The 24,965-nt window shown below is 47.0% G+C and overlaps 1 protein-coding gene across 3 annotated transcripts in view; it reads right to left on the bottom strand.

Annotated features, from left to right (window-relative positions):
- WDR70 (WD repeat domain 70) overlaps window positions 1-24,965 on the bottom strand; it is a 2,341,596-nt gene that overhangs the window by 211,626 nt on the left and 2,105,005 nt on the right. For all 3 annotated transcript variants that reach the window (XM_069627151.1, XM_069627149.1, XM_069627150.1), the window contains exon 14: window positions 13,803-13,882. In XM_069627151.1, the coding sequence (XP_069483252.1) occupies window positions 13,803-13,882 (80 nt within the window). The remainder of the gene's footprint in view (window positions 1-13,802; window positions 13,883-24,965) is intronic.

Below are 24,965 nucleotides of genomic sequence, written 5' to 3'. Positions count from 1 at the left end.
TGTAAAGGCTCAAACGGAGCACCCATAAGAAACTTAAGAACAAGGTTTAAATCCCAACCGGGCACCAGGAAAGGTGACGGAGGGAACACATTAGTGAGCCCTTTCAGAAACTGTGAAATTAAAGGGATTTTAAAGTAAGAACACTCTTCAGACGAGCGCTTAAAGATGGACAGCGCCGCCAGGTAACCTTTAATGGTACCCACTTGCAAGCCCCTGTGGGCCAAAGAAAGTAAAAAGGACAGAACCATGGGGATGTCACATGCAAAAGGATCCACATTCTGAACTCGGCACCAGTCGCAGAACTTACGCCAATGGCAACAGTACAGAGACTTTGTTGCTGGCCTTCGGGCCGAAAGCAACACTTCCATCACGTCTTCAGGGAGGTCCCAATCCACATACCTCAACCTTTCAGAAGCCAAGCGTGAAGGTTGAGGGATCTGACCTCTGGATGGAGAACCTGACCCCCCTCCCGTGAGAGCAGATTGTCTCGGTGGGGAAGACGACGCGGAGGGCAGATGGACAAGTCGAGAAGGTCCGGGTACCACGTCCTCCGAGCCCACGCCGGAGCAATGAGGATCATCCTGGAACCGAACTTCTGTAACCTCCGCAGCACTTGCGGGATGACGGGGACTGGAGGAAACGCGTACAGCAGCGGGAACGACCACTCCACCACGAACGCGTCTCCCAAGGCTCCTTTCGGAGGAAATTCCCGCAAGCAAAACCTTTCGCACTTCCGGTTGACACTGGAGGCGAAGAGATCCACTTCAGGGGTCCCCCAAAGGGCGAAGATCTCCAGGAGAATCTCCTGAGCCAACTCCCACTCGTGAGAGATCGTGCTCTGCCTGCTCAGAGCGTCCGCCGTCACGTTTTCGTCTCCAGCCAGATGAACTGCCGAGATCGAAAATTCCTGCTGGATGGCCCAGAACTCGAGCTGCATCGCCTCCCTGCACAGAGGAAGTGACCCTGCCCCCCCTTTTTGTTGAGGTAGTGCATGGCCACTGTGTTGTCCGTCAGGATCAGGACACTCTTTCCTCGCACAGTCGGCAGAAAAGCCTTCAGGGCTAGCCTGACGGCCCTCAGCTCCAACAGATTGATATGGAGTCTGGACTCCGACGGAGACCAACGACCGCTGACTGTCAGCTCGTTGGCATGAGCTCCCCAACCCGTGAGGGATGCATCCGTCACGATCGTCACCTCCGGCCAGGGAAGCCAAAAAGGAGCCCCCTTCATCAAGTTGCCTTCGACGGCCCACCACAGAAGGTCCCGGGCGACCGAGGGCGGCACCTGAACCGGGTCCGACATCCTGCCGGAGGACTGCGACCATTGCGTCTTGAGCGCCCACTGCAAAGATCTCATCCGCAGGCGAGCCTCTGGCACCAGAAGAATGCAGGATGCCATGAGGCCGAGCAGCCTCAAGAACTCGAACGCTGGGAGCGTCTGGGCATGCTGAAACTTGTGCACCATCTGCTGAATGTGAAGAGCCCTCACCTGGGGAGGAAAACACTGCCCCAGGGAAGTGTCGAGCACTGCTCCGATGTACTGGAGTTGCTGTGTTGGCGTCAAATGGGACTTCTTTAAATTGAGGGAGAAGCCCAGCCTGTGAAGGGAGTGGCAGGTGACGGACAGATGATCCAGGACTTGCTCGGGAGAGCTCCCCCTGATCAACCAATCGTCCAGGTAGGGGTAGACGTGAATCCCCCCTTTCCTGAGATGCGCTGCCACCACCACCATGAGCTTGTTGAAAACCCTTGGGGCGGAGGTCAATCCGAACGGCAGGACCCGAAACTGAAAGTGCGAGTCGCCAACCGCGAACCTCAGGTACTTCTTGTGCTTGGGATGGATCGGCACATGGAAGTAAGCATCCTTGAGGTCGAGTGACACCAACCAGTCCTGAAGCTGAAGGGCCTGGAGGACTTGAGAGAGAGTAACCATCTTGAACTTGTCCTTCCTGAGGAGTTTGTTCAAACCGCGCAAGTCCATGATGGGTCTCAATCCCCCGTCTTTCTTCGAAATCAAAAAATAAGGTGAATACCATCCCATGTTCCTCTCCGCTACAGGCACCAGTTCTATGGCGCCTTTCTCCAGCAGGGCTTGAATTTCCTGCGCAAGGAGCGGATCCGGACTCTGCAAAGAGAGGTTCCCCGGTGGATTGTCGCGAGGCCTGTGCCGAAAGGGAAGACAGTAGCCGTGGGTTATGATCTCCAGAACCCACACATCTGAAGTAATGGCTTGCCACTCTACAAGATGCTGCGCCAGCCTTCCCCCAACCGGCGAACCATGGGACATGGCCTCATGACTGAGTGAGAGCGGCCGCGGCGTTACCTGAGGGCAAAGAGGCAACTGCCAGAGCGGCCTTGGCACCACGGGTACCCTGTCGTCCACCTCCGGTACCCCTGCGTTGGCCTCTTTGACTGCCAGCTCCTCTCGCTTTACTGAAGGACGAGTAATAGCGAAAAGAACCACCCCTCCACTGCTGTCCCCTAGGACGAAAAGGCGGAGGTTGGCGGACTGCAGCGCCCAACGACTTCGCTGCAGCTTTCGAGGTCTGCAACCTCTCAAGGCTCTCGTCAGCCTTGCTGCCAAAAAGGTGTTCACCGTCAAAGGGCACGTTGAGGAGCCGAGACTGCACATCAGGAGCAAACCCCGACTTCCGCAACCACGCAAACCTGCGTATCACGGTGCTCGCCGCCATGGACCAACTGACGCATTCAGCTAAATCCAAACCCGACTGAACTGACACACACATGGCATCCTTACCATCCTGGATATTGCAAGGAAACCATCCCGTTCGTCCCCTTCGGTAATATGTTCAGCCGCTAACGCAACACAGTTCCACAGAGTGTGTGTGAAACGAGACAAGGCACAAATGGAGTTGGCCGCCTGAAGCGCCATACCACCAGAAGAAAACACTTTCTTCGCCCAGCCATCAAAACGTTTGTCGTCCCTATCAGGAGGGATGGTAGGGTACGACGCCTGCTTTGCCGGGGCGGTGGCCGCCTGCACCACCAAACTCTCAGGAGTAGGGTGCCTGGTCAAGTAGCAGGGGTCGCTACTGGCTGGACGGTATTTTCGCGACAAGGATCTGCCCACCGCCGGGAGACTCTCCGGAGCAGTCCAAGCCGCCGCCACCCTTCTCTGTAGAGCCATATGGAACGGCAGTACCGGATCAGTTGGGGGACCAACATCAAGGATGTCCGTCAGATCATCCTGCACAAACTCCCCTGGGGGAGCAGACCATCCCAAGTACTCAGAAACCCTAGCCATAAGGCGCTGGTACGAGGAATCGGCATGAGAGCCAGGCTCAGGCCTACAAAACTCCACCTCCGGAGAGGTGTCCAGTCCACTGGCATCATGCAGTGACTGTCTCAAATCGTCAAACTGACTATGGCCCGAGACAATTTCATCTGGAACCCGACTAGGAACCAGGCCATCAGAATCCTCATCCGCCTCTGAAATATAGTCCAGGTGGCGAAAAGAAGGCACCCGAGAGTGCTTGCTCTTAACCAGAGCCTTCCTAGGGGGTTCTCCCGTGCCACGGGGAACCTCCGATACGAAAGGCGTCGATGGCGTCGAGCGAATCGGCGCCGAGAGAACCGGCATCGGTGCCGAGAGGATCGGCGTCGAGGAAATCGGCGTCGACGTCAGATGCAGCGCCTCCAGCAACGGCGGCGTCGACACAGCCCTCGAAGCCGGAGCCCTGAGCGTGTCCCTCGACGACCTGAGCGTCGACGGCCTCGACGACTTCCTCGGAGCCTCGAGAAAGCCTGTCGACGCCCTCGACGCCTCAGACGTCGATGTCTTCCTCGAAGACCTCACAGGTGCATGCGGTCTCGAACGCGTCGAGGACCGGGACCTGGAACGGGTACGTCGAGAACGAGTCTCCTTGTCCGAACGGGACCTCTCCCGTGACTCGTGCCGACCACTCTTGCGAGCGGTGTCTCTCGACCTCTCACGACCGACCCCACTCGGGGGCGCGGACGGCATAGTACCCTGCGACTCAAGAATCGCCAGCATTTTCTTCCCGAAGGAAGCCCATTCCTCCGGCATCGCATGGCTGGTGGGGTAAGCGACGTGCCGGGCAGAGTCCTCCGAAGAGGACCTGGAAGACGACCGGTGTCAGCGCTTCCGAGAATGCCTCGAAGAGGCTGAGGAGTGGCGAGACCGACTCCTAGAAGGAGACCCACGAGACTTCCGACGATGACGCGGAGAGGCACCCCTCGAATCATCCGTCGAAAGCCCCGCAGACTTCGACTTCCTGGGCTTGGACACCCGACCTACCGACAACTTCTTCTTACGTTCGCGTAATGCTTTGGACGTGAGCGACTGGCAGTCGATACAGTCATCCGTGTCGTGGGCCGCCCCGAGGCACCAGAGGCAGGCGTCGTGCGAGTCCGTCACCGACATCTTGGACCCACACTCCCCGCACTTCTTGAAACCCGGACGCGGGGTCGAAGACGAAGTAGAAGACATCTTCACACAAAGGATTTTCACAAAACGAACAGGTTCGAAGAACCGCGAGAACAGAACTCTAAAGAGTCGAGGCGTGAACCGAGAATCACGAAGCAACACGTTCGCGGAAAAAACGGAACTGAGGCTACGGGCGTTGTGCGTCCTACTTATCACATCGGATGACGTCGGACGAGGTCCTCGACGACGGCGCATCGACGTCATCGACGCAGGACGCAGAAAAAAGTTTCCGAAGCAGCACAGCTGTGGTGATTACATGTCATAGATATGGAATACGTCTGAGGACCCAATCCACTCGAAATGGAGTTACAGGTAAGAAACTATTCCCTTCTCCAGCATTGGATCTTTCATGGATTTACATGCTTAGAATAGATTACACAGCAGTAACTCTGATATGGCGGTGTGAATGTAATTAACATCCATTTTATCACATCTTTTATATATACACATGTATAAAAAAATATATATATGTACATACATATATATATATATATATACACACACAAACACTACCTGCGCTTAAGAACAAGCATATATCTACATATCTTTACCCATATGGAAAGAAGCACAAATATATACATATTTGCGTATAAACATATATATAGTCATTCCCGCTGGACGGGGCATACCTCACTGAAAGAGATGGCGCAGGACTGCTCTTCCCATCTGCATATCGTCCGCATGCTGCCTTTCAAGGCAGTAATGGCGGGTAAACGTGTGTGGCACTGACCAGGACGCCGCTTGGCAAATGTCTGTCAGCAGAATCCCTGCCCACAGTGCCGCCGAGGACGACCTTGATCTCGTGGAATGAGCCCTCGGACGTCCTTCCAGTGGTTTTCCCGCCTTGGAGTGACAAAAAGCAATCGTCGACGAGACCCATCTAGCTAGTCCTTGTTTTGAGATTGCCTTTCCTCTCATCGACGGTCCATATGCCACAAACAGTTGCTGCGTAGTTCTGAATTGCTGGGATCGATGAAGGTAGAATTTCAGAGCTCTCTTCACGTCCAAAGTATGAAGGGCTTTTTCCGCAGCTGATGAAGGAGTTGCGAAGAAGGTAGGTAGAACAATTGACGAATGTTTATGATAAACAGTAGGCACTTTCGGAATAAAATGAGGATTAGTCGACAGCACCACTTTGTCCTTAAAGAACCTCAAGTACGGTGGATATATGACCAACGCTTGTATCTCTGAGAGCCATCGAGCTGACGTGATAGCTATTAGAAAAGCCAATTTCCACGGAAGCCATCGGTTCGAAGGGAGCTTTCATTAGCCCTGCTAACACCAAGTTGAGACTCCATGTTGGTGGAAAGTGCTTAATCAGAGGGAATGTACGGAACAGACCCCTCATGAAGTGCTTTATCAGCCTATCAGTAAACAAGGGAGACGACTACCTTTTCCTCGTGAACCTTGAGATGGCCGCCAGGTGTACCTTTATCGACGAAAAAGACAATCCGCTCTCTGCCAAATGCAACAGATATGGTAGAAGTTGTTCCGGAGTTACATTCAAGGGGTGCAATCCTGGCTGGCTTTGACACCACCCACAGAATCTTCTCCACTTGCATGCATACGATGTGTTCGTGGAAGGAGCTTGTGCGGCCTGCAGGATTCTCCGACAATCCGACGAAATGCTTAGGGCACCAAACTCCGAAAAGTCAGGAGCCAAGCTGTGAGATTGAGACTGGCCGGGTCGTGATGCCATACTGTGCCTTTGTCCCGGGACAGGAGGTCTGGGGTTTTCCAAAATGTTATCGGTTGCTCTACTGACAGTTGGAGCAGGTCGGAAAACCACACTTGCCTCGGCCAATACAGAGCCACTAGGATGACCCGGCAACTGTATCTGCAAATCCATTGTAGGGTCCTCCGTATGAGAGGAAACGGGGGAAAGGCGTAGAGAAACTTGTCTGTCCACGGGAAGGAGAAGGCTTCCCCCAGAGAGCCCTTCTGTGGCCACCTGCTGGCGTAGTGTTCGTAGTTCTTGTTCTCCTTCGTTGCAAAGAGATCTAGGGGGGATTGCCCCCACTTCTCGAAGATCTTCGATAACTGAAGGCTGTCTATCTCCCATTCGTGTACCTGGTCCATTTTTCTGTTGAGGGAGTCCGCTTGTTCGTTCCTTACTCCAGGGAGATGGTGAGCTACGATGGTTATATCGTGCTTCAGAGCCCAATGCCATACCTTCTGAGCCTTGGTGGAAAGGGTTCCGGACCGCGTGGCTCCTTGTTTTCTCAAGTAAAACATTGTTGTCGTGTTGTCTGTCAATATTCTCACTACTGAGCCTTTTATGTGTTGCAGGAAAGATTTTAGGGCCCAGCGCACTGCCCTCAACTCCAGAACGTTGATGTGCAGGAGAGATTCCCTGGGAAACCACCGACCTTGTGTTTGGAGAGTACCCATATGTGCTCCCCAGCCCGTCAGGGACGCGTCTGTCACTATGGTCACGCAAATTCCGGTTCCTGCAGGGGTACTCCCCTGGATAGGTTCTGAAAACTCTGCCACCATCGAAGAGCTCGTAGGACCTTGTCGTCGTCTACGATCAGTTTGTCCAACCAGAGACCTTGGGTCTGGGTCCACCGATCCGCCAGGAACTCTTGAATTGGCCTCATGAACAGGCGGCAGTTGTTCACCAGAGGAATGCAAGACGCCATAGCGCCCAGAATCGACATGTATTTCCTCAACAACACTGTGGTATTGAACCTCCACTGACCTGCCATCCGATTGAGTCTGTGGATTCTGTCGACTGATGGTTTTACTAACCCCGAATGGGTTTCGAACTGTGCACCCGAGAACACTAAGTTTCTCGACGGAGTCAACGAAGACTTCTCGAAGTTTACTGCAAATCCCAGCCGTCATAGCAGCTGCATGGTGGCTTGCAAACTTGTTTGAGTTGCTATAGGATCCTCTCACCAACCAGTCGTCGAGGTACAGGTACACATGATGGCCTTGCTTTCTCAACCAAGCTGCAACTGGTGCTAAACATTTCGTAAACGTCTTGGAGAGGATTTTAGTCCAAACGGGAGCACTGTGAACTGGTAGTGAGTTCGTCCTACCACAAACCTTAGGAACTTTCTGTGTCGTTGACACATTGGTATGTGGAAGTACGCGTCCTGAAGATCCAGAGACGCCAGAAAGTCTCCTCCTTGGATAGACCGGATCACTTCCAGGAGTGTGAGCATCTTGAATTTTTGCCTTTTCAACGTTTTGTTGTCGCGAATGTTGAGAATGGGACGCCATTTTCCGTTTGGCTTTTTCACTACGAAGTATCGGGAATAAACCCCCTGACCCCTCTGTGATGCAGGGACCAATTCTATAGCCCCTTTTTGTAGCATAAGCACTATTTCCTGTTGCAACCCGCTCAGGTGGGGTTGAGCCAAAAACGCTGGTGGAACATGCAGAGGTTTGCTCTTGAATTGCAGGGAGTGTCCAAGCCTTAGGGTGTCCAGCACCCACTGATCTGTGGTTATTTGCTCCCATTCGCCGACAATGTGATACCCTGCCTCCCAGGACGTTCTGACGCCCGTCATTGTTGGTCTTTGGGCTTATCTCTCGACGACGAACAGCCCGTCTTCTTGCTGGAGGTCTGGTAGTCTCGTCGTCGCTTCGCCGCTTGCGAGGCCCGACTATAGCCCTGCGACGAGTACGTCGGCCTATTGAAAGGCCTGTCTCTTGATGCTGAGAATCGGGAGTTCCCTGATGCTCCCCTAAAGGGGCAAAAAGAACGAAAATTCCTTCCACTCTGGAGGGCACCCAAAGAACGCGCCGTGTTAGAGTCCTCCTTCATACCCTTTAAGGCCTCATCCACCTTTTCGCCGAACAGGTGGTCTCCCTCAAAGGGCATATCCAGCACCTTGTATTGCACCTCAGGTCTAAAGTTGGTGCATTTTAGCCACGCTTGCTTCCGTAGAACCACCCCGTTGTTGACTTGTTTAAATCCTGATTCTGCGAGGTGCACAGCGATGTTAATAGAATGATTTGAGGCCTCCTCACCTTCTCGGACGAGTAACATCGCCGCTTTCCTATGTTCTTCTGGAAGATGCTCTAGTATAGGTGCCTACCGGTGCCACATCTCTCTATCATATCTGGCCATTATAGCCAGAGAGTTGGCGGCCTTCACTGTCTTCGCCCCCGCCGACAACAACTTCTTGCCAAAGGCATCCTTTCTCCTGGCCTCGTTCTTCGGGGGGGGGGGGGTGGTTGAGCATTTGTGCTGGGACCTTGCTTTTCTCGCTGCCGCTGCTGACACTACCAAGTCTGGGGCTGGTTGGGAGGATAGACACTTGGGGGTGGATTCTGGAGCCTTAAATTTCTTCTTCAGCCTACCTTTAATTGCGGGCTCCGAGAAAGGATGACGCATCGTCTGCAAACCCTCCTGCCACATATGATCCAGGATGGGCACCGAGAAAACCGACCTCCTTCTCTTCCCCATGTGGTCGAATAGAAAAGTCTTTTTTCTCTTCCGCCTGAGCTAATCCGAACTCGGTACAGGCTTTGCTCATCATGGCATGAAACGACCCAATGTCGTCCGGGGGGACAGTTGAGCTGGGCTCCTTGGGGGTTTGAATTCTGCCTCCGACTCCCAGGTTGGATCCCTAGAGGGGGGACAACGAAACAGCCGATAAGGACCCTCCTTCTGAGTCTGACAGCTCCCCTTCCTCCTGGCGTGCACCTGCGAGGCCCTCACGCGTCGGTACAGCCGTCGACATCGTCGGAGTTGGCTGACGGGAAGGGCCAGGTTTGTCGACGGTCGATTTGGTCGGAGTTGCCACCTGAGGTAATCTTTCGTCCAATTTCTTTAACAAGGTATGCAATGTGGATAGAACTTCTAGTGATAGAACAGACTGCGGGTTAAGAAGAGGGGTTGTAACTGAAATATTAGTTCCACTGGAAAGAGTTTACTTGCTAACCCCTTGTAACCCGAACTCTGCAGGCCCAGCTATCCTCTCACACTCCTCTTCTACAGAGGACACCGACAAGGCCGCCTCCAGCTGCAGCAAGGACTCTGGTAAAACCGTATCGAATACCTCCGGTCGCCAGGCTTCCTGCGGGATCTCCGTCGACGAGGCCAAGGCTGGGCCAGCCGTCGTCATAGCCACTACCTGTGGCATAACAATCGACGAAACCAACTGCGTCATTGGTAGTGAGGGAGTCGACGATCTCCCCGCCGTCGACGATCTCCCCGCCGTCGACAACGGTGGTGCCTGCGCAGTTCCTTGAGGCGTTCCTGCCTTTTGTAACTTGACCTGTGCTTCTCAGACTCTCTACTCGAGGATGATCTATGGTGATCACCTGAGGAGGAGGATTTCAACTTTTCCTTTCTCTCCTTCTTTGACGATGGTGATGATGATGAGGTTTTCTTCAGCGAAGACTCCCTTGCGGAATGGCTTCCCGACGACCCTTTTTCCGCCGGGCGTGGTTTCTTCACCGGGGTTCGGCTGATGCTGAACGGCGGGGTGCCCCTGAGGATTTTGATGCCGAGGCCACGCTGCACGTGGAGCCTACCTCCGAAGGCGGGTACGCACCCGCTCCATCGCTCAACCAGGCCACTAACCGCCAACTCCGGTCTTTAAGAGTCTTTTGGGAGAAGCCCTTACATATGTCGCACTTGTCTGCCGAGTGGTGATGGTGTAGACAATATATGCAGTCCATATGTCCATCCCCCTCATACACTTTCTTTAGCCCGCACGTAGCGCACGGGCGGAACAGGGCTTTTCCAGACATTAGGAAAAATACAACGAACAACCTTGACAAAACAATAGATGACGCAAGGTGATCCCACTGCTTTGGAAGACGGTTGAAATCTGAAGGGAGCCGCGGGGGCGGGGCATTTATACGGCCACGTCCTATTGGGGCATGCGTGGACAGCCTCAAGAGCGACGTGGGTAGGACACAAAAGTGTTGAAGTTTTCCTAGGGAAAAACGGCTTTATAAACGTACCGAGGGTTCTCAGTCTGACGACGGGGAATGGTCTAAGCATGTGAATCCATGAAAGATCCAATGCTGGAGAAACATGTTTATGTGTTTGTGTGTGTGTATATATGAGAGGGGTTGTGTGTGTGTGTGTGTGTGTTTCAATGCAGTGTGTGCATGCGCCATGGACCAGGGCTGGTCCCTGAGGTGAGGGAGGGGGCAAAGGAAATGTCAAGGAAGGGGAGGGAGAAACACTTTTGTATAAGCGAGTTATAAATGCCACATCATATCATATATCATATCAGAGGACTGTGGCTTTGGGTCTTTTACCGCAGATTTCTTATGGCAATCCAGTCATAATTTGCATCCCAGCCGTGAGGCAAAGGTTTCACGGGGCAATATGCTGTCATATATTCGGAGGGCCAGCCTGAAAATGGGAAAATTACAGTGCTATTAAACCATTATTGGGTGCAGTCACGAGTGCGTTGCTAAAGTGGCAACATTGACATTTAAAGGTAGAGGGCCCTCCTGCCCATCCCCATAATCCCTGGTCCCTGCTTTAGTCTACTAGCTCACACACAGAACCCAGGGCAAGGCACTGGTATCTTACTCTCCCTGCTTCCATCCAAAGGTAACATCCTGATCTTGCTGTGCCTGCGAGCTGGATATGCATGCAGCCTGCGGTCGACATGGAACAGGTTTGTTTTAAAAAAAAATAGAATGTGTGTATGTGCGAGGAAGTGTGTGTGTAGTTGCTTGTGAATACTGTGTGTGCATGCTTAGCGGACAAGGTGCTGGTGCTTGAGGGGAGGTAGCAGGCAAGGGGAATTGTCAAGAAACGGAAGGTTGAGGTGGGGATTTGGGTTCTATGGTGGCACATTTATTATGGCAATCCAGTCTCGTTCCACGACAAAGTATCACAGGGCAGAAGGTGAGTCGGAAGGGAGTGGATGACTGAGAGGGAAGCACTGGGTTCTAGAAGCACAGTTCAGTGTTCGAGTATTCAGTTTAAGTAATTGGTTATGGCCTCTGTTGACAAACATTCTTTTCGCGATTGTTTTAGATATAAGGGATGCAGGGAGATCTGTGTAAATGTGTCTGAACTCTCTCACTCCTGAAGCTTTGTGCATTTGCCTGCTGCACGTCCAGGCTGTAGGGTAGGGGTCATTCATCTTGAAAGGTTGCTTGTACATCAACCCGAATGACTTACTTTGGATCTTCTGAAGTATTTTGCTGTGCAGTTGAGGGTTTGTTTGTTGTATTTTCGTGTAAACTAGGAACAAGTTTCCCTCAGATCGATGCTAGTGCTAATGGGTGTCTATTGGTTGATTTATAGTGCCTCTTATGTGTCAGCTGAATAGTCAGGTTTTCAGAAGGCCAAGATTATACCAAAATCATAACATTTACATGCTAATTTTGGCAACTCCTATCCATTCCAAAAACACTGAATGCCACATGTCCGCTGATATCATACACAGCTGCACATAAAAATCCATGTGTCAGCTAGAAACAAGAATATGAAAAATAACAATCTTAATACAACCAAAATAGATCATATTTTAATGGGCTTCATCATTCCACAGCAATACAACTGGCCATGTTCCATGAGTCCACTAGCCTCAACCAGCTTCATAAAGTAAAAACCTTACCAGTGCTCTGACTCAGAGTTGCCCTTTTAACAAAAGTGAACTCCTTTATCAAAAGCATACTCATCTTGAGAAAAATGTCTCCTTTACCATCAAAGCAGCCAAGCATTAACTTGCTCTCCCTAGACTTTTGGAATGCCTTATATACAGCATTATTGACAAATGAAAGTGCTCAAAATCACGCATCCTGTATCTTCCTTGGAATGCAATGCTGCCACCACATCACCCTAGCAGCACAGTCCTCAAACTTGCTCCAAATTAAAGAATGGAACAGCTTCAAAATTCTCTCTTTCTAACCCACTAAACACCTTAAAGTTGAACAGTGAAATCATTATCCAAAGTCATCTACACTTACATACCAACGAGACACCTGGGATTGGCATCACACAATCTACTTACCACTCAACCAGCTAAGTAGATGTCATTTGTTGACTAAAGCCTTAATGCATGGGGCACAGCACTTTGCAACTTACTCGCCCTCTACCTGGGGCTTGAAGACGACTTTCATTCATTCTGCAAAGGTATAAAAAAACAGTTTTTCCTGGTTCCAGCCACCATCAAATGCCCATCCACTTGTCAGCCTAACATGGAAAAAGCACTGTGCACAGTCAAGTAGCAAAGCACGTTACCATCATCTGAAAGGGAACACCTGGCAACTTCGTCCTTCCTCCCGAATCACCAAGACAATACCAACACTCGGATTCACTCCCTCCACTAAACCCGCTTTATAGAAGCAGAAAGTAGAGCAATGTGGGATACCAAAAATAAATAAACACAAGTGTTCTTTTCAATGACTTGGATTGTAAAACAAAATGTGTAAAACTTTGACCGTTGATTTTAACAATCTGGGAAATTCTCAATGTTTTATATATTACAAAGTGAGTGCATCGCCATCCCATCTGCTCAGCCATACAAAACTGAATGCGTGTCTGGCAATATCTTAACTCGATTCTGACGCATATGCATTGGATTCCTACGGAAGGCCTGTAAACCTCACCTGCCTGGCTTCCACGTTTTGATATGCATTTCTAAATTATTTTAAAAAAATAGCGTAAATTGACACGTAAACTTACGCCCATCCAGATTTACGTGTCACTTCTTCATCGTTGGTCGAAATATATCAAAATGCAAGGCGAGGGCAGCATCGAGGAAAATTGTATTGGAAGTTGTCCCCTTTGTGCAATTTTAGCACACATGCAATATGACCCCCTATATCATTTAACTTGATAGGAATTACTTGACTTCACCAATGATAGCTTACAAACAAACTGCAAGAGAGAGGACAAACTATTACATTTGAAAACCGAATATTGGCCAGGATTAAATTAATCAAGACATATTTGGACAGAGCTTGAAGAAATGGTTTTCTTTAATTGTGTTTTTTATTTGTGCATTCTGCTTGTTGAAATCTCTTTTGGGTAAATCCTCAAAATGCAATTTTTTCACTCCTTACATCTAAACACTATGTCCTTGCATTAAACTCAGAATTAGTTGTTGATCAAGATTTTAAACGGCTGAGATCATTGCTCAGATGCCTAGTAGCTCCAATAAAGAGCCATAACCCTATATATTCGACATACTTTGTTATATTCTTAGGGTATTCTTATGTATGAGCACTGATCTATGGAAAAAGTAATGACGACACAGAACCAGGGTTGTGCTAGAGCATTTCTAAACATGTGACCCAGAATGACAGTGCTATGCCTGGCCTAACCATGATGTAAAAAATGATAATTCAGGCATCACATGATTTCATTTCAGAAAAAGAAAAGAAGTTGAACTACTTACGTGTTATAATGTAATCTTGTGTCAGAGTTTCAGCTTGTTTATCCTTTCTTTTCGTTTTCACTACACAAAGCTTTGCACCCCTAAGAAGTAAGAAGACAAAATGTAATGCAAACTGTCACAATGATGTTGCAAGACACATCGCGAGGCACAAGGGACAGTTCAATAGCTATATTGTTCTTCACAGGAAGGGTTGGAGGACCTTCTACAGGAGATAGGAGACAACACCTAAATTACCAATGGGAGGCTATATTGTATGATAACTGTTAGGATGGAGGAGTACATAAACATTGCACATGGGTCTGAGCAATGCAGACCTGAAGTCCTTCTATTATTTATTTATTGTGATTTAGTTTACATTGAAACTTTACACATTAATTTAAGTTTTACATAAAACAAATCATAAGAAGAATAAAAGATCATAGAAGAAAAACACATGTCATTTAAATACAGAAAAGGAAAAAAGAGAAAAAAAAATACATTAAATTCCTTAAACAAACGAACCATAATATCGTCATTGTTAAGTTTAAAAATGTCAATGGTCTTGATTAATGATTGATCAACAACCGTACAATGCCTCAAAATGACAGCTACTCCTCAGTGCAAACTGCCAGCATTTAATTAACAGAACAATAATGGTTTAATGTTGTAGCAAATCCTGTTAGAATGCAAACCCATGGCAAATAGCAGGATCAGTTGGACTTCGGCAGTGACTATTGAATGGCTAATCTTTGTATCTTCCTATATGATATATTGAGGCTAGTTTCCACCTTCAGCCAGATATTGTACAATACAAGCAATAGCCTCATACTATTGGAATTGATACAATGATGCAAAAATAGTTCCTCTTTGATGTTAACGTAACTGTGCACAAAATTGCCCAAATAGAGGTTTATTGCACTTAACATTTTATGGCATTCAGTCAACAAATGTCTGGCCGTCTCTGGCTGGTTCGCTTCATTACACAGTCGACAACACTGCAGTTCTAGAGCGATCATGTCTCTTCTCCTGGTGATCATAAAGGTAGGTAGTAGTTCGAGCCTTAGGAGTAAAATAAAGCATCTAAGTCTCGCATCAGGGCACAAATTAAGGTAACTCTGAGGTTTTTTTAAAGTTGTACAGTCTGCACTGCACAAACTAATAACTTTTCAGATCCCGGAGATGGTCATAGTTCTCTAACCAATCCCAGAGATCTGTACATTTACCCAGGGCCCTCTGTGTTTCTGCTGTAACACTACCCACCCGAAATTGCCACCCAATGGCCGTCAGAAATGTGGGCATCTGCTCCTTCAAAGGGCACGGGAGATTGACCTTAGACATCTCTTGATGGACAGCTTTTAGTAGCCCATTACTGATTTTACCACTCATCTTCAGGTAGAGAAAAGCTCGCTTTTTTAACACTAGAGCTTTCAACGAGGTGAACCCCAATTCTAGTCTTATTATTGCCATGGGGATTCCTGGTGGTAGGCCCAAGATGGAGCGCCAAAATGTTCCTTCAATCAACTGTAACCATTTCAGGTCAATAGTGAGGAGAGCTTCCAAACCATAAGTAATCATTGGGGATAAAACTTGGATATAAAGTTGACGTGTACCCCAAATAGTAAAACCTCCCTGGTTTACTGTAAATCTATGGAACAGGGTGTCAATTGCGCCGCTCTAGTGATGCGTGACTGTTTGCATATTCCATAGTCACCAGCGGTCTCGAATTCAATCCCTAAATAGCGGTAGTGAGGAGTATAGGCGATGTTATCAAGGCCCACTCTGAGCTGCACACAGGTGGTGTTCCTTTTGGTAAATCCCATGACCTTACTTTTCTCCTGGTTAATTTTAAGGCCATTTCTATCGGCATATTTCCACAGGGCAGTGGCAGACCTACGTAATCCACTGATGGTATGGTCGAGTATTACTAGGTCGTCCGCGTAGGCAAGAACAGGGCAGCTGGAGTCTCCTATTTTCGGTGGACAATTTGTCGCAGCCCCAATAGCCACAGGGATGTCATGTACATATAGATTGTATATTAGCGGGCCGTGACACAGCCTTGCCTAACCCCCCTGTTTTGGAGCACGCTTCTGGTGGTGTGTCCTTCCTGATCCAATTTTACCTTTACTGAGGTGTTCTGCTGGAGCAGTCTGAGATAATAAATCAGACCATCCGGGCAGCCCATTGATTCTAATTTCCGCCAGAAACACTCTCGGGGAATAGAATCAAATGCCGCCGAGAAGTCTATGTAGAGGGCATATAATGGAGGCTACCCCCCTGATCTTGCTCGTGACCTTAGGAGGTCCATAACCATGACGTTTTGCGCTGTGGAATATCCCTGCCTAAAGCCACTCTGAAATTTGCAAAGTATGTCAGATTGCTCTACCCAAAGCTGTAGCTCTTTCAATAAAAGTGAGGCAAATATTTTCCCCGTGGTATCCAACATTGAGAGAAGTCTATAATTGCTGGGATCTGCACGGTTACCCTTTTTATAGACCGGTATAAGAACCGCCATTTGCCAAAATCGAAGTATTTTCCCCTTGTATAAAATATTTTTGAACAAGATAACTAGTAGTGATGCCCAGAATTGAGGATGAGACTTCATCACAATGTTTGCCAGTCCGTTAGGGCCTGAGGCACGTGAGGATTTTAATTCTGTGATTTTATTCATCACTGTTTCGTATGATGCATTAATAGGAGGGATTAGCGGCATGTTGTCCAGTGGGCAGGATTCCTCCATAGCTACCTTGGCATTACGATTTTCAAGGAATGCTATCCATGTTTTGGCCTCAATAGGATAGACTAATGTGCCTTTCACAGTGCCCCGAGCTTCACCCAGCAAAGACCAGATATTACCGGTTTTACCTGTACAAAGCTGTTCAGCTCTACACTCTCTCTTCATGTCTCTAATCATTTTGTCAAAAAGAGGCTTTTTTTCCCCCAGCTGGTTATAGCCCCTATACGACAGGCAGCATGTTTCCCAACAAAGGAATAGATCCAATTTTCAATGGAATTGATCGTCATCTCTGCAAAATTCGGTAGAAGGTGTAAGTTATCACTGGCCAAAGCTGCCACAGCATGCCCCTGGTCGGCTCGACCTGGGGAAGGTCAAGGGGCAAGATGGCCAAAGGACAGGACAAAGAAACTCGTGGCATGGCCATTCTGGAGCCAGGCAACCTATTCGTGCCTGGCAGGAAAGGGTTAAAAATATATGAAATAAGTGGACTTATCTATGTTCTGTCTAAATAGCTGAAAATGTTGTTCTGACCTCAGTCTTATTACTTCTCAGCTGAGAGAAGGGACTTTGACTTAAATAATACATCTGATGTAAAATGATCATGGGCTTTTCACTATGCAATGCTCCTGGTTAAATCCTAAATACAATATATATGGCACTAGCTCAGGGGTCTGCAACCTTTGGTTCTTCAGATATTTTGGACTATCACTTCATCAGTGTTAGCCAGGATAGCGAATGGTGAGGGATCATGGGACTTGTTGTCCAAACCATCTGAAGAACCACAGGTGGCAGACCCCCAGCTCTAAGTAATGCATTTAATATTCAATATGTTTCTTAATGCTACAGTGAAATTAAACATGTACGCAGTGAATGCATAATACTGCATGGATCTACTTCAAAGCAATTTGGCGAAGTTAAACATGTTTGCAGGGAATGCATAAAGCTCCATGGATCTGTCTGTAGGCGCTATAGTGAATGATACTAACCCTACTTTTCGAAATGGCTTTGCCAATCCATTCATGTAAGATGCATATGAGGTGACTCATATATGCTAACCTTAACACTAAGCACCCAGGTAATCTCTATAACTCCTATTTTAACTGCCAATTTCAACTGATAAAGGACAACTCCAGCTACACACCTCTTGGGCAAACGGTCCCGAGGATTGTCACAAACAAATGTGGCCTAAAGAACACCCCAAAGGCAGTTGACGAACCTGGTGACTTACTTGAAGATTAACAATTTGCAGTTGAACACGACAAAAACCAAGGAAATGTCTTGGGAAGCACCAGCAAGGAAGAAACAAAATAAATCAAACTGGTTTGCAGAAAGTTTAAAACTTGAAAAAGTCAACACCTTCAAATACGTAGGAGTCATGGTGAGCAATAGTCCTGCAGAGACTTCAATGCAGGACTTGCTATGGACAAAACTGAAGTCCCTAACTACCCAAGCCAGGGTAGTTGATAAAACATAGAGCAGATTTTCTTGCGTTGCGGCAATTAACTTTTACAAGTCAAAGGTGGTGCCATCAATCCTAAACGGGATTGATGCAATGCATCTATTACCTGAAAAGATCTGGAATAAACTCAAGAGTTTTTTCTGGAGGAGGGTACTGGGCTTGGCACATACTACACATATGCCCTTTATCAGACGGTAACTATGTCTCTCATCACTGAAGACCATCAAAGAGATAAACACGCTGACGCTGTAACAAAAAGTTCTCCTAGATGTTAAACCAAAAGCACTCAAACTGGTTAGTAAAGAAATGGAAGCTGGTAACATCCATGCATTGATAGACTGGAAGAACTGGAAGATCAGTCTACTGAAAGGGCTAGACGCTCCCGTTGAATTACTTATAACCAACCCAGACAAGGTGACCAAGAAACTCTGAGTTAGACTGGATAATCACTGGAGAGATTGCAAACAAGTAGTCTGACTAAACTATTCCCTACGTCACACAAGAAATTAAATGAAGAGAGAAGCTACTTGGAAACATTTCCAGATAAGAGCGTAAGCAGGACCTTCCTGAGACTTCGCTTGAACCAACTTAAAACTAATTAAATACTCTTTATAAGAAAGCTTTCACCTACGGACAAGTGCAGATACTGCAAGAACTTGGACAAAGTAGAAACAAGCAGACATCTTCTGTTGAAATGTGAAGGGACGCCATCCGCCAGATCAGCATCCCTAGGCAAAATCTTGAAATCTTTTACTACACTAACAGAAGATAACTGGTGGACGGCGCGGACAAGTGGTGATGAAAATCGCTGTGCAATAGGCGAAGCAACCTTCATCAAAAACATTGACCTGGAGCACCAGAGTAGACGAAAACTGGAAGGAACTGCTACCTGGAGCATCAGACTTCGGGAGCTTTAGCATGACCCTGTTTCACCAGCCTTTTGCCTGCCTTTCTGGGACACAACCTTTTTTCTTTTTGACACTCTTTTTTTTCCAAAAGGATCAACCTCCAGGGGATGGAACTTTGTTTCATTCTTTTATTTTGAAAAAATTGCGTAATCTATTAAATCAAATAATTTTTCTTGTTTTTTTAAAAGAACACCACAACTGACAGAGATGGCTCAAGGTTTTTCTTTATAGATTTTTTTAGGGAGGGCACTACTGTTGTCCCTCACTCATCTAGACAGTGTGTTTTACTCCCTAGCCCAGGCAAACTTATTCCTCAGGTTATTAAGTATAGCTTATAACACTGCTATCTGTGTTCTAACTTTTACTCAATGATTTCCTAAAGGCAACCGCCTTATTTATCTAAGCTCCCAGCGGATCTTTCTATGCTAGGCCTATAGTACACATTATGTTAGTTATAAAGGGATGGTAGGTTTGTACCTTACATACTCTCCACACCCATTCTGGATTATTCTTCTCATGCCCTGATGTTCCTTTCTGTGTCACTCACTGATCTTCTCCTTTGCTCTTGCTATTCTCTCTCCAAGTCCACCCACTCTCTCCTCTCCATACCTGCATGTATTGTCCTCCCCTGTCCCTCTGATGTCTCTCTATCCTTCAACAACCTACTGCCACACTCTGAGGTTACTCCCGCCTACTCTCTTCTCCTACCACTCTACCCTTTGCACACCTCTGCTATGCTCCCATTGCCACACCTCTACTACTCTCCTCTCTCCACACTGCTACTACTACGTTCCCATCTCCAACTGACTACTATTGCCCTTTCTACTCCACCTACTACTCCACCCATTTATCTTGCACGCTCCCTCACTGCAAGGTAACAAGTGCTCTCACCAATCAATGCCTTACCTTTCTTTAAAAACACCTCCTCACACCAGTCCACTGTCCTTCGTCCTGCTGATCTCGTGGTCTGCCACCTCCTGCTCTTCTGATGCACCCAACTAACCCACAGCTTCCTGCTTCCTGTCCCTTTTCTTATCCCGCCTTCTCCCATCAGGCATCTGGGCTTAACCAATCTGGTCATGTCTTTCCCGCTTAGGCAGAGTTTCAACAATTCATGTTTATAAATAAACGGCTAAGCCTCACCTCTTCCTTCCGCACAGGGCCACCGTGCTTCAACAATAACAGCCTGCATTGCAGAGTGTCCCAGTTCATGTTAGGGAGGTGTGTTGCAGTGAAATCCACAGCAGGAGTACTTGTTCTGTTTTCTTTGTGAAAACCACTCCACAGCATGTCCGTGTTGAATTGTCTGTGTTAGGTTCAGTGTTTTCTGGTGTTGAGGAGAGGTGCGTGCATTCCTGCCAGCTGCGCAGGCTCTGGGTCCCTTTGTTCGCTTTACCATCTCTTTTGAGTGTTTCACGAGAGTTCAGAAGACAAATAATGAGGGATCTTCTAGCCACGTTTTTTGTTGTTTAGCCTGCGGTTGGCTGGTCTTGGTATACCCAGGGTGTCTCCCACTCTATGCACCGTTGCATGCACTAGCCACCTTGAACCCTCTTGAGTCTTACAGCCAAGAATGCCACTGGTACTATAGGACTCAAAGTCAAAGAGGATCTGAAACACTGCATTCATGATCTTCTTTACATCACTAATTGTGTGTGTCTCTCTCTACAGTACGCTTGCTTGCTCTTCATAGTGTGTATGCCATGGTTGCAAAGTGGTTTTATGTCATGAGTGACACCTTGAGCCTATGCCAGCTTTCTCCTTTAAATGCTATGATTTGTTGTTTGTTTCCCCCATTATAGGTATAGAGCTACAAGTCCCAGAGTGCAAAGTGAAAATCCAGGATTGGCTCAAGATGTCCCCCAGGATGCTCCACTTGGCAGCTTTGTTCTCCATAGCAGCTGTGCAACTTTGAAGACCAGCATACTTTTCTTGAGGGGTGTCCAGCTTCTCTTGACTGTACTGCAAAGTCTAAAGTCTCTGTATCGTCAGATATCAGCCACCCTTGTGTGAAACCTTTACAGTCGACTGTCCAATTCTCTGCTAAAGTAGCCCTTTATTTTTTGGTGTTATATTAAACCATACATGCAGCAAAATCAAAAACGAAAGTGGCTTCATGTTCTCGGTTGATGAAATTGATGCACTGTTCCTCACCCTCCCTCTTCAAGCTATTTTAATAAACACACTTTTGCTTCTGCTGGGTGAACTCCCCGACTTTCTGATTTTGTCCTTTGAGATGATTACCCTTCTCAAGCACATTGTGCTTCAATCTCACATTCTCCTGGATGATATATGGGGAACTCTTCTTCCCAATCCAAGAGTTTAACATTGGCCAGTTCAACTTATTTTGGGGACTTCACCTTCAAGTCCCAGGATGCAGCGTTTCTCAAATATCTGTCTGCCACCAAATGCCCTCCGCTGGAGTTACTCCTGGTGCCGCTGCTCTCTGGCATTTTATTCAGTCAGATAGTATACACTCTCCAGACATCTCACTATGTTGCCTCAGTAGTGTCATTACACCTTCTTGGCATCCAGTCCCTTGTGCATGCTACTCGCTGCATCTGCAGTCTCCCCAGCTACTTTTGTTCACCAAATTGGCTCTGAATTCTTTCCACTTCTCTGTCTGTTTAAAGTGGTTGATCTCCAGTTCACAACTGGAAGTATTCACATGGCTCTGCATTTTTGCAGTGTCCTGTTTAGGTTCAGTTCTCTGTGTCCTCACAAATGTTTAGGGATTTTGTGTCTGACTTCTGCCAGCGTTCAGCTTCCTGCCTCTCCTCAGTATTGCTTGCTTTCTGGTTCTCCTCCGCGGATCTCCAACAGGTTGGAGAGCTCTGGCATGTTCAGGTCGGCTCTCTGGTTCCTGCTTCCTTTTATTTTTACTAGGGTGCGTATCACATGAACATGGTTATAGAAGAAAGTTTCAGGTCTCCATGTTTTGCTCACTTTCGCAGAGGGCAGTTCAGCATAGTATGTACATACACACACAAGCTTGCGATGCACTAAGTAAAACAATTTTCATTAATCTATGATAGGTTACATTTTTGCTTATTGGTAATACTCTACACACACGCGCGTATGGAAAAAATTATTGATGATGATTGAGAGAATTAACGGATAGAACATATAATTGGTTATGGGACGGCCATCCGAAGCATTCTGTCATTGAAAATAATTTATATGCATGCATAATTTAAAATAATGAAAAACCATCTTGTTGCTGTTTTTGCACGTCATTGCTAAAAAAGACTTGGTTTGAAATCTTTCATAATTATGCACTACAGATACGTAATATGTCCATAAAAGAAAATATGATGAACATGATTTTGGCAGGGACTGACACTACAACATTACGATATTTAAAGAATCGAAATTTCACAAAGAAAAGACCCTTAGACATGTGGTTGTGCAGTGGGACAGAGGAGGATTTGGAGAATTATTAAAAGTAAAAGTTGGGTGCTGTCCTTCTAATGACAGAATGGTAGAAGTACTAAAGATTATCAACTCCTCAAACAAACACCACAAAGATTGGTCTTGGTTGCTAAATGCTAAACATTTTATTAAGGTAAGGGCCATGGACACATGTCTTTAGCATAATAAAGGTCACTGGGGACATAAAAGTCCTCTCGTGGAATACTAAAGGGTACCAACAATGAGGGTAGGGTTACTATAGTTAATGGACATTCAGTGATTCTCCTGCAAGAGTCTTGGCTAAAAACACCCATATTTTGCGATGGGTATGTGATATTGCAGCAAGATGCTATGCATCATTAGGAGGTAAGCCCTCGGGTGGGCTTCTAATAGCAGTTAAACTCAAGTTGATAACTAAATATGAGATATGTTCGAATTGCTATTATGGCCTTTTGGCAGCCAATTTTACCTTTAAGGGAGATGATGTTGATAACAATGTTGTTGATATCATTGTATTGGAATCCGGCACATATATTGTAAGAGGATTTTATATTGCAATTTCATGAAGTGTTGTCTACCTATAAAGAAAGCATGGATGGAAAACATGTGTCAATTGGTGGGGATTTTAATTCTGACAGTGAACATTCAGCAGAGAAAGAGAATTGTGACAAATCGGGCATCAAAAGTGTCCTGAATGGTAGGACCTAAAGAAGTGCCTTCATAGACTGGAATTTGCATGTTGTAAATGGCTGTATGAACGGAGACATGCTGGCTGCCCCCACCTGGTCCAATCATATCAGCAGGACATGCATTGATTATATAGTATTGTCCTCTGTGATGCTTGATAAATGTAAAATCCTTAATGTACTGTATATGGAGGCTTGTGATCACACAATCATCAGCCTCCTTCTTTCTATAGATAAAATGAATGAAAGGATAAGACATCTGTATAATATGACAGGCTGCTGGAAATAGAATCGCTATGAGAATTAACAATGCGTATGGATTTAATACTAAATTAGGACATTCCATAGAACAGGGATTGAAATTAAGACTGGGTAAGCAGGAGCTAAAAGTAGCTACTAGGTATTAAGCAGGAGCTAGCAAATAGCGTTGCGCAATTCCACCTGCCACATAAGATACAAACCTATCATTTTATCCATTATTTAGGTTCCCTTATGCTTTAAATGTCTTCTAGATGTGCCTTAATGTTTATGTATGGATTGTCCCAAATGCACTGAGTTAAACCTTCATGGGTGTGTTTGTTCAGCATTAGCTGGCCTGGGGAGCCAGATTCAATATAAAGCGCTCTAAAGGTGCAGAAGTAAGGCTCGGACACAAAGGTCACATAGGTTTGGTTATAAACTTTTACTACCAGTAAAAAGGTTGGAAAATTGACCTTTCTGTTCTTAAAGCTAAGAGGGGTTTCCCTGACTCAAAGAAATCGGAGGTAAACGTCAGGATGTCAAATAGTCAGTCACTGTTGCATCCACAAACTCTGCTTCTGACCCTAACACTAATAACTTCAATCTAATGTGCAAGGATGCTATATTCACAACTAAAGTGATAATGACAGTTCTTGTCAATGTTTTGGGTTGTCGATAAATAAAGCAAATACTCCTTTTCCAAAAAGTAGTATTTGATTGACAATGGCGTAGCTCCTTTCCCCAAGATTCCTTTTTGTTCCACTTCACAACTTTAGGAACTTGTCTTCTCCTTATGTGGTTTCCTGTACTTTGTAAAATAACGCCAAAAGCAAACACAGTGTTCACTCAGCCAGGGGACTTGCCTCCATTCCCTGGACTTTCCAAGCTTTCCCAAAGATGCACAACAAAAGTGCCCAGCTTTTCCCATGAACACCTCTTCTTTGTTCACGGAGGGTTTATGTCTGGTTCACTCTCCTGCCAAACACACCTCAGGATGTTATGACGGGTGTTGCCTTCCTTTTTGTGATTTCTTGACTAAACTTCCCTTTATTTTTAGACCTTCAAATGGGTGCGGGTCCCAAACCCACACTGATGTATAATATCAGCTTGGTGGACTCTCCTGCCAAGCATAGGTCCCTTCCTGGTCTTTGTCTGCTTCTCTCAGGGTCCCAGACCTTCTTATTCTCTGGCTTTCATATGGGTGCTGGCCCCAGACTTGCAACAATGTCTCTTGCCTGCTTGGTTTACTCTTCTGCCAAGCATACAACTGTCTCTTTCTCTCAGTTACTCTCAGGGCCTCTTATTATGTGCTCTGTAGTTGTTCCCCGATTCCTCCCAGACCTCTAGCCCCTCTTGGTCTGACCGCATGCCTGTTTGCATGGATCGCATCTTCCGAGTGTTGTTTCTCCGGTGGGAGGCCCCGGTAGCCTTCGGGTGCTCTTTCGGGATGGTGGCAGCTCCATCTGTTACTGCTTCCTTCTCGGGCTGCGGTTTCAGATTCGAGCAACGCTCGGGTACCTCCCCCCATCAGCGGTTGCTCCGCTGGTCACCTCTTCCTTCTCGAGCTGCGGTTTTACTCTTCGGCAGCTCCCTGTACTTTGGGAAGCCCGAAGGGTTTCTTGGGCAGAGGGCGGTATTGTCCCTTCGTCTTGGACTGCCTTCATGCTCCCATTTGCCTCTGTGCACAGTGTCTAGTGGTGTGTCTTCCTGCTTGAAGTGATGGCGTCTCCCGGGTTCCTCGGAGGA

This window comes from Ambystoma mexicanum, chromosome 6p, assembly GCF_040938575.1.
Source record: "Ambystoma mexicanum isolate Mex_15411 chromosome 6p, UKY_AmexF1_1, whole genome shotgun sequence".
NCBI lineage: Eukaryota > Metazoa > Chordata > Amphibia > Caudata > Ambystomatidae > Ambystoma > Ambystoma mexicanum.
Note: the sequence above shows the minus strand (reverse complement) of the source record. Positions and strands in the feature narration are given on the sequence as shown.